Genomic DNA, 14,340 nt, shown 5'->3' on the forward strand with positions numbered 1-14,340 from the left:
TAAAAAAAAAAAAAAAAAAAAAAAAAAAAAAAAAAAAAAAAAAAGATATTAAGGGAAAATAATATAATATGCAAATATAAATTAAAAGATCAAATATAATATGAGAAAAATATATAATATGTATATATATATATATATATATATATATTATATATTATATTTTTTTATAGTTAAATTTATAAATATATTACGAGATTATTTGTAATAAATATAGAGTATATAAATATATTTAATATATAATACGAAATAAATATATATTTTATATATAGTGCTGATAATATATAAATATTTTTCTCAGCATATTACTAATATATAATATTATTATTATATATATATATAATATATATATGTATGTATGTATTTTTGTATATATATATATATATATATGTATGGAGAAATACTCTTTAAAAAAAAAAATAAATAAAATAATCATATAAATATTAAATAATATTTATAAAATAATAATTAAAAAAATATATTATATATAAGGAATATATTTTTTGAATATTTTTACAAACTACTATTATTTTATTAAATATTTATAAAAAAATGATGAATTGTGTGTAATATTACATATTATAAAGTAAAAAAAAAAAAAAAAAAATTACGCCTTCATAACAAATATATAATGAATACAAATTATTTACCAATTATATGAAAATAAGAAATCTTTATTTTATTTATAAGAATATACTACTACAATTTCATTATTTAATATAAAAACATAATGAATTATATAAAATTAGATAACTCTTTTCAAATTATTTTTTTTTTTAAAGGTGATAAAACACACGATTTAGAAATGTATATATCTAACATATCGATTAATATAAATTATCTTTATTATTTTTAAACGAATAGTTTTCTATAATATTATATATATATATAAGCATATTTTGCGTTTGTTAAACAAAAAAAAGAAAAATTAAAAAAATAATAACTAAATTAATAAACAAGTGCATATATATATATATATGTATATTTTATTTTTTCATTTAAATATCCGTTAAGAAAAAAAAATATATGTTGTCCACATTTAAGTTTTAACTTGTTTATATTATATATAGTCAAAAGGAAAGCGAAAAAATGAAATAACCATACAATACGGTACAAAATATACAATATTATATATATATATATATTATTAAATTAAAAATGTGGATCAGTTTTTTATCGGTAAAATGTTTATTTTCAAAGTTCAGTGTATTATTTATTTCTTATACTGAAATAATCCAGGCTTAACATTTTTTTTATTTTTTATTTTTTATTTTTTATTTTTCATCCTTTTCTTTTTCTTTTATTTTTTTCATGAATTGCCAAATTAATGAAATACCTAAATAATAATAATAATAATAATAATATATATATATATATATATATATATATATATATATATATATATGTATTATATTTTTATAGTATTTTATTTTTTTTTATTTATTTACTTGTATTGTGAAGGAGCTTGCAAAATGAAAAATCTATCATTCTTCCTATACGCTTGTATAGACCTTCAATAAAAAAGAAAAAAAAAGAAGAATTTTTTAAATACATCTTATAGGAATGTTAAAAAAAATATAAAATGAACATATAAATAAATAAATATATATATATATATATATATATTTTTTTTTTTTAAATAATACTTTATAATTCTTCCCATGAAAATGGTCTCATTCAATTTTAGTAACGTAACAACATCCTTCAGAATAATGAAGTAAATACATAAATATATAAGTGTATCAATAAATAAAAATATAATTCAATAAATATAATAATATATGTATTTTATATATTATGTATAAAAATTACTTCATATGTTTTCACATGAACAAATAATTTTCCATGATGAGTAAATTTATTTATAATAACTGTATCATTATTTTTTTCATCATATTTATATAATATAGTATGGTTAGTTAATTTATCTGAATTTATTTGTATAATTTTATTATTTATATTATTCTCTAAGAACTCAACAAAATTTTTAATACTACAATTAAAATGTATGTTATTGAAATATATATATGTTATTATATGTTCAATATCTTGCATTTTTATATCTACTTGGTTGATGGAAAATTTATTGATGTCATTTAATATATCATAAGTAATATTATTATTATGAATACTATTATTTTTATTCTCCACTTTATTAAAAGTTTTATCCTCATTATTAATATTGTTATATTTATTATTATTTATATGCTTATATGCAGAAATATCTTGTTCTAAATCTTTTGACATTTTATCTTTTATATTGTTTGATGTATCGTATTTTATTTTATCTGTTGTCTTTTCTTTTATATCCTCGTTTATTAAACTTTCTTCATCCTCATCACTCGTTATATCTTCATCATCACTACTCATCCAATCATATCGTCTTCTCCTAGTTACACATTGATTATCATTACTCATATTATTTATTAGTTCCATTTTATCTGATACGTTTAATGCTTTATCCTTTTTTATTTTATCTTTTTCATCTAAAAGATCTGAATAAACAGATGACTTTTTATTATCACAATCATTTATATCATCATTATTATTATTATTAGTAGTAGTAGTATTTTTATCAACATCATCTTCTTGCACTTCTTCTTCTACATATTTTAAACATTCTAAATCAATATCATCTAAATCATCATGTAATTCTTCCTTCCATTTTTTTTTCTTTTTTGGTTCTTGTGAATCTATTAATTTCCTTTTCCCAAACATATTTTGTTCTTATAAGGAGAATAAAATATATATATATATATATATATTATATAGATAATCTATTAATTGTTTAAGGGTTATACATATATATTAATGTATATGTGTGTGTTTACATCATTTAAAGTATTATATAATTGTATCATATTTTAAAAGAAAGCATTGCATATTACTATTAACACCATAATATATATATATATATATATATATATTTTTTGTGTACATATAGGTACAAATCATATAATAACTCGCACTAGTACTGTATTAAAAATATATGTATTATGCATATATGACTAGTTATATTTTAAAAAATTACATTATATACATAACAGTACAAAAAAAAAAAAAGAAAAGAAAAGAAATTCTCCTAAAAATTAATTATAAAATAAAAATGTTTACGCACAATGCTGTGGAAAAAAAAAATTATAATAATAAATGACCTTATATTAATATAATTATATATTAAAAGATATATATATATATATATATATTTATTTATTTATTTATTTATTTAAAGGCACACATATTATACTTTCATAATTTTATTTATATTTTGTATATATATTTCATTCCACATATACATATGTGTAGGTGAAAACACAATTTAGATATATCGCAAGGCTAAAATAATTTAAGCTCATATTAATTTTTATAACATCTAGATGACACTTTTATTTATTTTATACTATCAAATAATACTGGAATTTCTTTTTTAACAATTTTAACATAAAAAAAAAAAAAAATAAAATAAACCATTTAAATATATATTATTATTTAACAAAAACTTTAAAGAAATATAATATATACTAAAAGTACATATTATAATAAATTAGTTTAACAAAAAAAAGGAAAAATAAAATATAAAATAATATATTCAAAGTATAATAAAAAATATTCAATTAAAAAGAAAAAAAAAAAAAAAAAAAAAATTAAAAAATTATACATATGTATAAGAATAGATATATTTAATGTTGACATGTGTATTTAGTAATATAAAAATTTCCTACATTAACATAAATATAATATATATTTATATATACTTAAAAAAAAAAAAAAGAATATCATTGTTATTAACCATAACCAGGATAACATTCATCATATGTATCTTTAAATATATTTTTGGTTAAACTATTCTTTTCATTTTCTTTATCTTGATTATTCGATTTAGAAATATTTTTTCCTGATAAAAATTGTTTCATACTATAATTTAAATAATTGTCTTTGTTTTCTTTTATACTTCTAGATATATCCTCTTTACTGTCTTTAAATATTATATGTTTTATTTCATTTGGGGTTACGGTTTTGATATTATTCTTATCATCAATTTCTGATTTATTTGTATTTATTATATCGGTTTCATTTATATCTTTATCATCAATTTTAAAAATGTCAATATCATCATCCTCCCCTTGAACTTGACTAATTAAATTTGGATCTGAAAAGTTATTTGTTAAGGGTCTCCTGGATAACCTTTCACTTTTTTTTTTTTTCTTATTTTCCATATGCCATTTAAAACATGCACCGATTTCATTTAAAAATGAATTTTTCATATAATAAGTATGATGGTTTTTTATATTATCAACATTATAAATATATTTAATTGGTATATCATTTTGATCAATATCCATATCTATATTATATTTATAATTTACTGAATGAATATTTTTATTATAATTTTTGAACTTCATATTATTTATAATATTTTCATATATACCATTGATTTTATCTTTGAAATGTATATGATGTGGGTGTTCAAATAAAAAAAAATATTTGAAAATATATTTTGATTCTTCATTTATAAAACCTGTAGTTGAAGACAATGATAACGATCTATTAGTTAATACATTTTCACCACTTGTAATATATTTATTAATATTATTTATTTTCATTTTTTCTTTTTCTGAACTTATTTTATCAATTAATTTATTTCTAACTTTATTCAATAATAAAAAATCAAGACCCTTTACTAAATGGGTATGTTCCACATCTCCACCCATAAATTTTGATTCATCAATAGTATTGTTTATATTATTATATAAAACACTTTCATCTTTAACATCTTTTAATATACCTTTTCTTCTTTCTTCTGCTCGATCTCTATATTTTTGATTTTCATTTTTATCTTCATTTTTTTTTTTTTTAATTAAATATTTTTGTTTCCTTTTCAATTTCTTTTCTTCTTTTAATAACGCATCGTTTTCCTTCTCTTTTTTTTCCTTTTCGAAATTATCAAAAATACGACGAAAGTCGTTATTAGTTAATTCGGTAGACATTTTATCCTTTTACAAAATATTATATTGTACATTATTAGTTCATATTAATATGTTTTTCTTTTTTTTTCTTTTCTTCTCTTTTTTTAATTTATACAAAATGGACAAATTTATATTTACATTCAAAAAAAATTACATAAAATATATGAATTAATAAATTATATATATTAGCCAAAATATAAATATATAATATAAATCAAATATAATATTATTACAAAAAAAATTATTATAAATAAAAATTTTCTTTAAAAAAAAAAAAAAAAATTAAATACATAGATCGGTACTATATTCATATATAAATATAATATATATATATATATATAATATTTACATGTATATATTTATGTAAAAATATATGTTGTTTTCTTTTTTATTTTGAAATCATAATTATCTCTAAACAAAAAAAAATAAAAAAAGAATATAATCATTATTTTGTGTGATGATTTTATATATATAATATAATTATATATATGTATATTATCTTATTATTTTATGTTTCCATTTTTTTTTTTTTGTTTTTTTTTTTTTTGTAAAATCATTTTTATGTTTTCAAATTGAAATTTTTATTTGAATATTAATAATATATAAAATGAGATTAAACTTTTAATTTAGATAAAATTCTAAAGTATATAATTCTTTTTTTTATATTTTAACATACATTTTTAAATGTACATATATATATATATAATATGATATAATATTTATAATATATATATTATCTTCTATTAAGAATTTATTTTTTTTTTTTTTTTTTTTTTTAATTTCAAATTTTTACTTGTAATTTTTAATTAATACTTTATAGTTATAATAAGCATAATACGTAATATATATTTTTTTTAAGATTTTTCTTATGTTATTTTTTATTTAAAAAATATATATATATTTATATTTTACAAACCCCAAATGATAATTACCATATTTTTTATTTCTTATTGAATGTCATTTTTTAAAATTATACGAAATAATTATTTTTATAATCTTATAAAATATTTTTTAACCATAACATTAATACTCGTAATATATATATATATATATATATTATTAATAAGAGGTAAAGAAATGTACCAGAATGTAAACATTCCTAATGACATATATTAAATTATTATATAAATTAAAGCTTCATAGAATAATGTAGATTTTAATCAGCATTTCGCAGATGAGTTTCGAATTTATCTACACTGTGAATATAAAATATGTTATACGTAAAGATATATACAAATTCGTCAATTAAATAAATATATATATATATATATATATATATATATATATTTATGTAATAATTTTTTTATTAACTCCTAATTAAATTTCAATTCTTATATTCTCAAGCTTAATAAACAAAATATATAAGTGCTTTATAACACAAAGTAGAATCATCTTTTTATTTTATTTTATTTTTTTTCTTTTTGTTTCACATAACAAAAATAATTATATATTTATAAAATAGTGTTATTAAAATAAACCAGTACCAATGAGCAATAATACAACTACACATAATATTAATTCAATAAATAATGAAAATAATAATGATAATATAAATAACGATGCTTTAAATAACCCAAATGACTATCTTGACAAAAATACAAATTTTACAAATGCACACTTTAAACCTTCAAGTTACGTGAATGGTGCAGGTAAAAACATGGACAGTGCAGGTAATATCATACCTAATATAAATAATAATATTCAATATCATATGCCAATTCCTAATAATATGCCTTATGGAGTTAATCCAAATTATAATATTCATAATAATAAAATGATAAATAATCCCAAAAACATGTATAATGCTCCGTACCCATTAAATATGAATACTATACCAATTAATTCATATGGAGGGGCCGAAAAGTTTACACATTCTGTACGAATACCTATATACCCAACCCCACAAAATATGTTATATAATACCATGAATTATATGAACAGTAAAGCATATATAAAACATTTGAAATATAATAAAGTTATACCATCTGACCCAAGCATACCTCCAAATGAAACATTGTATATAAAAAATTTGAATGATAGAGTAAAGACAGATGAAATGAAAAAAAATTTAAAAGATTTATTTAACACATACGGAGAAGTAAAAGATTTAATAGTTATGAAATCATTTTGGAGAAAAGGTCAGGCATGGGTTGTATATGATGACAAAGAATGTGCTACTAAAGCTTTAAATGCACTACAGGGGTATATGTTATTTGGTAAAATTATGCAAATTAATTTTTCACATAATAAAAGTGATATACATGCCAAAAGAGATGGTACTTTTGTGGAGAGATCAAAAGAACCTAAAAAACCAAAAAAAATACTTGAAAGAGAACAAAAACAAAAAGAAATTTTTGAACAAATGCATAAAAATTATTTAGAAATGCAAAAAAATAATTTTAATATGCTTAACGGTAATAAAGAAATGAATAAACCTGAAATTATAGATTTAAGTCAAATGGATAAACAAACACTTATTGCAAAAGCTCAAGCAAAAGCAAATGAAGATAAAAATAAAAAAAATGAAGAATTACCAAACAATAATATATTCTCATCTTATTATCAAATGAATAATATTGCCCCAGTTCAAAATTATCCGGTTGTTATGCCATATAAAATTTTATTTGTTGAAAATGTAGTAGAAAATGTTGATACACAAGCTTTTAATGACTTATTTAAAAATTATGCTGGATTTGTTGAGGCTAGAATTATACCTCAGAGAAATGTTGCTTTTGTGGATTTTACTGATGAAACCACAGCAACTTTTGCAATGAAAGGTAACAGGAAAAATTATAAAAAAAATGATTGTTTTCAAAAAAATATAGTGTACACATATATTTGTATTATATATATGTATGCATATCAAATTGTTTAATATGATAAGCCAAAAAATAAAAAAAATAACATAGCATATATATGTTTATACATATACATATATATATATATATATATATTATTCATTAAATTATTTATTTTATTTTATTATTTTTTATTTATAGCTGTACAAAATTATGAATTGCAAGGATCCAAATTGAAAATATCATATGCCAAAAGATAGTATTCATTAAAATGGATAAAGGAAATAAAACATATATTCAAATTTATATATTTTATTTGCTTTCGATATGTTATTTCATATTATTTTATTTTGTTCTAATTTTTTTTTCAATTAAATTTGTTTTGTTATTATATTTATTTTTTATTTGCTCCTTTTTTTTCTTTTTTCTTTCCTTCTTTTTTTTTTTTTTTTTTATGTAGTTTTTTTATTTAAATTATAAATAGATTTCCATAATACATTCATCTAAAAATAAAAATAAAAATGAAAAATGGTATGTATATATATATATATATGTAAATATTTAATATTTTAATATACACGATGTGTATTATATATATTTTTTCGATCATATAAAAAATACATTAATCAATAGTAATATATTACCTGAGCTCTAGTTTTTCCAAAGGAATGTTTAAGTGCAATGTGAATTAAATTAATTTCCAACGGATCATTTGCCTTAATCCATATTCTAGATAAAAAAAAATAGAAATTATAAAAATAAAAAAAAATAAAGAAAACTAAAAAATATACAAAATATACAAAATATACAAAATATACAAAATATACAAAATAACAGATATATACAAATGTATATATATTGCACATATACAAATATTTTTATTATATTTTTCACATATATATATATATATATATATATTAATATATTTTTTATTTTATAAATTTCGAACCGTCCATTATGTCCTACTGCTATCTCATATTTTATATCTTGACCAATTAAATCTAATATATAGCATCTGTCTCCGATAAGGCTTTTTGCACTAGCAATATTAACCGAAAAAACGAATCCGTCAACTAATTCTCCTAAATAATTTTCATAATTTATCCAAGATTTTACATCTGATGAATTGATACAACTAGTTACAACACTATTATTTTCTAAATTAATTTTTTCAACAACCATATATAATAATGTACCATTTAATAAATTTGGAAAGCTGCTTTTGGTTGCATATTTAAAACTATCAATTTTATGTATTATACATTCACAATTACAATTAATATCCATTTGATAATAATCTAATTTCTTCGACTTTACTATACCTATTACTAAATCACCAACTTTAGGGATATATTTATAGCTAGTATTCATAATGTCATATTTATATGGATAATATGGAGTTTTCAATAAAATACCAGAACATTTACTTCTATATATATTTTCAGATTCATTATCATAAATTTTTTCAAAATTATTTTCGTTCATTTTTTCAAATTTGTCCTTCTCTATTGTCATGTGAGTCCCACTTATTATCACATCATCCTCTTCCATTTTTTTTTTTTTTTTTTTATCTTAAAAAAAAAAATTCAAATATTGGAATGCATATTTTATCAAACTGAAGTAATAAGAACAAATCAAAAAAAATAAATATGTAAATATATTATATATATATATATATATATATTATTACAATAAAAAAAAAAAAATAAATAAATTTAAATAGAATAAAAGTATTATTATAATACTAAACAAAATTTTAAGTTAACATTTCGAAAAAAAATGTACTTATTATATTTATATATTATCATATGGGCTTAAAAAAATATAGGCATATTTATTATATATGGGATTATGAAAATATATGCGACATGATATAATATATAAGATTTATAAATATATATGTATAAATATATTTAATTTATATATAATATATATATATAATATTATAAGAATATATTTATAGTATTTACCAAAAAAAAAAAAAAAAAAAGAATTATTTAGAAAAATTAAGTGCATCTTGTAAAAAAAATTAAAATAGATGCATTTATTTTTAAATGATAAATATATATTTATGAAATTTACAACGTGTATTTTTTTTTTTTTTTCTTTTTTTAAAACCTTGTAAACTTATAAAAAAAAAAAAAAATAAATAATAAATAAAACATGAAACATATTTTTATAGTAATTAATGAATATATACATATAAATATATACAATATTATCTATGTCAATTTTTATTTTGTAATATAGATATGTATATTATCATATATATATATAATATATATAATATTAGTATATGTAAATTTTTTTTTTTTTTTTTTTTTTTTTTTTTTTTAATATGGAAGGCGCAAAATTATCCTATATATATTAATATATGGAAATATTATGTTTTATATATAATAAGAAAAAACACATATTAATACCAAAATGTTTGTTACTTTATATGTTTTTTATAGATATCAAATTATAATAGAAATGTAAGATAAAAAATTAGTGTTTTTATTTTGTTTATGTTATTTGTTTTTTCCCCCAATAAGTAAATAAATAAATATATAAAAGTATAAATAAATAAAAATATATATATATATATATATATATATATATATATATGATATATTGATTATATATAAAATTTAAGAAAAACATCGAAAGTAACAACCTTGAACGTTACCATTGATTTTTTTATTTCCTGATTGCTTATATATTATATATGTTTTTAAAATAAGGTCAATAATTAATAATATTATGCATTTGTGTTTTTTTGCTTAATACTTAAATATATCGTAATATATATATATATTTATATTTATATTTATTTATTTATTTTTATATTTATTTTTATTTTCATTCCTATATATCTATGTGAAAAAATTATTAAAATTAAATAAATTCCTTTACTCATGTAATATAAATATGCTTCAGTTAGTTTTATGTTGATGTAGTTATATAATAAAATATTGTGATGTTAAAACATCAATACAATTATAGCATAAAGTTGTATATCCTTTTCTTAATTTTAAATTATACTTTATATATTAATTTATTTATTGTTTAGTTAAAATGGAGAAAGTATGTAAGATAATAGAAAACATGGTATATGAATTTAATGATTTGAAAAGGAAAGAATTATTTAGTGATACAGAAATAATAGCCATTGCAAATAAAAGAAGACATCATGAATATAGAATTAATAGTCCCACTTCAGTATTATTACATTTTATTTTGTACTTAGAGTTTGAAATGAATTTAGAAAATTTAAGAACAAAAAGGAAAAATGAGAAAAAAGAAAAACTTATTGAGGAAATATTACAAAATAAAAATTTAATAAAAAATCATTATAAGGAATTTTCCATATTAAAAAATAAAATGGAAGAAGAAAAGCGTTTTGATAAATTTAAAGAATTAAGAAAATTATTAAATAAAAATGAAAATGAAGCAAAGAAATTTAAAAATAATGTTTTAAAAGTAGAAAAGAAATTACAAACTTTATTAGGATATAGTTTATCTGAACATTCGTTAATTAAAAGAATAATTAATATATTTGATGTATGCTTAAGAAAATATTATAATAATATTTCTTTATGGTTACAATATTTTAATTTCTGTTTTATAAAAAAAAAATATGATGAACTTGAAAACGCTATATTAAATAGTTTAAAATATCATATAAAAAATGAACTTATATGGTTAATTTATTTATTTTATTTTTATAATATAAAAAAAAATATTATACAAACAAGAATGTTGTATCTAAGGGCAATTTTATTTATTCCGGATAGTATCTATTTAAATGTCCTTTATTTTCATTTTGAATGTGACGTTTTTATAAAATTATTAAATAATTATAAAAAGAAAATTGAAACAGATATACATCAGATTAAAACGCATGAACCAAATAATAATAATCATATAAATGGGATAGAGAAAAAAAATAAAAATGATAACAATGATACAAAACAAACGGTATGTATTAATAGTACGAATGACATACTAAGTATAAGAACAACAACAAATAGTAATAGTAATAATAATAGTAATAATAATAGTAATAATAATAATAATAATAATAATAATAATAATAATAATAATAATAATAGTGGTGATTCCACGTGTACCAGCTATCATAATATAAATAATTCAAATAATAATAATTATATAAACGATAGTAACAATGTAATACATTTGAAAGATTTACAAATCGATCATGTCTATGGAGAGTTTTTGAAAACCAATATGGATAATATGAATATTATTGATAGTAATAATATTTCAGAAATTAAGGATAATGCAGAAGGTAATCATGTTGAAGATTATCTAACCTCATTTGATAACAATATTTACAGTGTTATAAAAGAAGAAGATAAATATGGACTTGATGTTATAATATTTTTAATTAAAAAATATATGAGTACTCTAAGCAAGGATAAGAGCAAATTACATATCTTCGTATTTTTACTTTTAAACACCCTATTAAAAATCGAAAAAAATTCATGGATTAAAATGTACACAAAACAATATGACGATTTTAAACAAGTAGTTTTAGATTCTATTAATTCTTGTAAATTTGAACAACCTTTTCTTTATTATTATTTTTTTATAGAAACTTGTGTGAACTCTTGTTATTTTGATTTTTTTGAAGATGAAGAATTTACGATTTTAAAGGATCAGTATTATAGAACTTCTATGGAAAAAATAGAAAATAAAAATATTTCTAATATTGAAAAATATTTTAAATATGAACATGTTAAAATATTATTAAAACAACTTTTCAATATGTTTGACAATGAATTGATGATTTATTTCTTTTGTATAATACTAACAAATTTATATGATAATATTAGTATATATAATAATATATCAGAAATATTTACTATTGACATAAATGTAAAAAATGACATATTAGAAAAGAAAGATAAAAATAAAGAAATAAATAATACAAATCATAACAATAATAATGATAATTTAGAAAATAATATATTAGATAATACAGATACCATAACAAATAATCTAACTGTAGATAATATTAATTCTACGAAAAATATTTTACACTATATGAAAGAACCAAACTTAACATGTCATGAAGATTTAGAAATTTTTCACTTCCTAAAAGATGATATATTTCTATGTAGTAATTATAAATTTCATAAAATCAACATGGATTTTATTAAAGAGAACAATATAAATACCTATGATCTTTTATGTAAACTTAATTTTATAACGCATGTATGTTTGATGGAAAAAAATCATTCTGAGATAAGTTCGAATAATTATTTATTTAGCTATGATAAAACGAATAAAAATAAAGATATTCTTTCCTCTATCTTATATTTCTTTTTATATAACCCCAAAAATGTAGTTCAAAAGGTAAGTGATCAAAAAGGAAAAATTAATGAAATAAAGGAACAAAATATGTCTCCCAATTTTATTGTAAAGAAAAGGAAACAAGCCAAAAATTTGTTGCCTTCACCTTTTGTAAGTAAGAAGGTCAAAAGGGAAAATCAAAACAAGACAAAGAAAAATAATTACCTAAATATTTATGAGAATGATAGTGATAACAAAAGTGTGAGCGATACAGATGAGGAAACTGATGAGGAAACTGATGAGGAAACTGATGAAGAAACTGATGAAGAAACTGATGAAAAAAATGATGAAAAAAATGATGAAAAAAATGATAAAAAAAATGATAAAAAAAATGATAAAAAAAATGATGAAAAAAGAAATAAAAATATTGAAGATAATAATGATAATAACACGAATACTAGTAATGAAGAAGAAAAAAAAAATATATCCTTAAAAAAATCAGAGAATACACAATTAATGAAAAAAAAAGAAATAGATGAAAAAGAAATTTTTATTATAGATAAATTGCTTTTAATACTTACTAAAAAAATACACGTTTTTGTAAAAATACATATTATCAAATGTATTTTAAATATAATCGTATTTTTAGACAACGAAAATATAAAAGCAAATCTTAGTATGACCATTAAACAGGAATATAAAAATATAATGAAAATTAATGTGAGTGGAAAATATTCTAATGAACTTAATGAAATGATAAGTATATATAAAAAAGTGTATATAGAATAATATCACATATCTGAATAAGAATTAATATATATATATATATATATATATATATATATATATATATATCATAAATATATACAGTAATAATACTTAATATAATGTATACCGAGATTATATATGTTTAATTCCATATAATGGGTATTTCTTATATATATTTTTATATTTTGTATACATTCATATCATATATAATATATATATATATATATATATATATATATATATATATATATGTATATATTTTAATGTATTTATTTTTCTTGTTTTAAATTTATATACTTTTTAATTTTCCTTTTTTTAATTAACATTTTTTGTTGTTTTAATTTTTTTTTTTTTTATATGTGTATAAACATAGATAACAATCAAATCACTAATATTAATGGCTGATAAATTATATGAACAAACTTAAAAGATTAACAATACGCATTTATAAAATTTTTATGGTTTTTTATTTAAAATTAAGAACAAAAAAAAAAAAAAAAAATAATAAA

At 17.6% G+C, this 14,340-nt stretch overlaps 5 protein-coding genes across 5 annotated transcripts; 2 read left to right on the forward strand and 3 right to left on the reverse strand.

Annotated features, from left to right (window-relative positions):
* Window positions 1–1,278: 1,278 nt before the first annotated feature.
* On the reverse strand, window positions 1,279–2,715 carry PRSY57_1305700 (hypothetical protein; the record flags this gene model as incomplete). The annotated part of the gene is made up of 4 exons (XM_012908993.2): window positions 1,279–1,333; window positions 1,446–1,508; window positions 1,644–1,699; window positions 1,810–2,715. 4 exons carry the CDS (start codon window positions 2,713–2,715, stop codon window positions 1,279–1,281), a joined length of 1,080 nt encoding a protein of 359 aa, XP_012764447.2.
* A 1,067-nt stretch (window positions 2,716–3,782) lies between these two features.
* On the reverse strand, window positions 3,783–4,985 carry PRSY57_1305800 (RED-like protein, putative; the record flags this gene model as incomplete). The annotated part of the gene is made up of 1 exon (XM_012908994.2): window positions 3,783–4,985. One exon carries the CDS (start codon window positions 4,983–4,985, stop codon window positions 3,783–3,785), a length of 1,203 nt encoding a protein of 400 aa, XP_012764448.2.
* Window positions 4,986–6,450: 1,465 nt separating this feature from the next.
* Window positions 6,451–8,022, forward strand: PRSY57_1305900 (U1 small nuclear ribonucleoprotein A, putative; the record flags this gene model as incomplete). The annotated part of the gene is made up of 2 exons (XM_012908995.2): window positions 6,451–7,741; window positions 7,964–8,022. 2 exons carry the CDS (start codon window positions 6,451–6,453, stop codon window positions 8,020–8,022), a joined length of 1,350 nt encoding a protein of 449 aa, XP_012764449.1.
* Window positions 8,023–8,214: 192 nt separating this feature from the next.
* Window positions 8,215–9,313, reverse strand: PRSY57_1306000 (exosome complex component RRP40, putative; the record flags this gene model as incomplete). Its single annotated transcript, XM_012908996.2, has 3 exons — window positions 8,215–8,265; window positions 8,407–8,491; window positions 8,712–9,313. The coding sequence occupies 3 exons, from the start codon at window positions 9,311–9,313 to the stop codon at window positions 8,215–8,217; spliced, it is 738 nt and encodes a 245-aa protein (XP_012764450.2).
* A 1,509-nt stretch (window positions 9,314–10,822) lies between these two features.
* On the forward strand, window positions 10,823–13,852 carry PRSY57_1306100 (U3 small nucleolar RNA-associated protein 6, putative; the record flags this gene model as incomplete). Its single annotated transcript, XM_012908997.2, has 1 exon — window positions 10,823–13,852. One exon carries the CDS (start codon window positions 10,823–10,825, stop codon window positions 13,850–13,852), a length of 3,030 nt encoding a protein of 1,009 aa, XP_012764451.2.
* Window positions 13,853–14,340: the final 488 nt, after the last annotated feature.

The sequence above is a fragment of the Plasmodium reichenowi genome, chromosome 13 (genome assembly GCF_001601855.1).
Source record: "Plasmodium reichenowi strain SY57 chromosome 13, whole genome shotgun sequence".
In the NCBI taxonomy this organism is placed as follows: domain Eukaryota; phylum Apicomplexa; class Aconoidasida; order Haemosporida; family Plasmodiidae; genus Plasmodium; species Plasmodium reichenowi.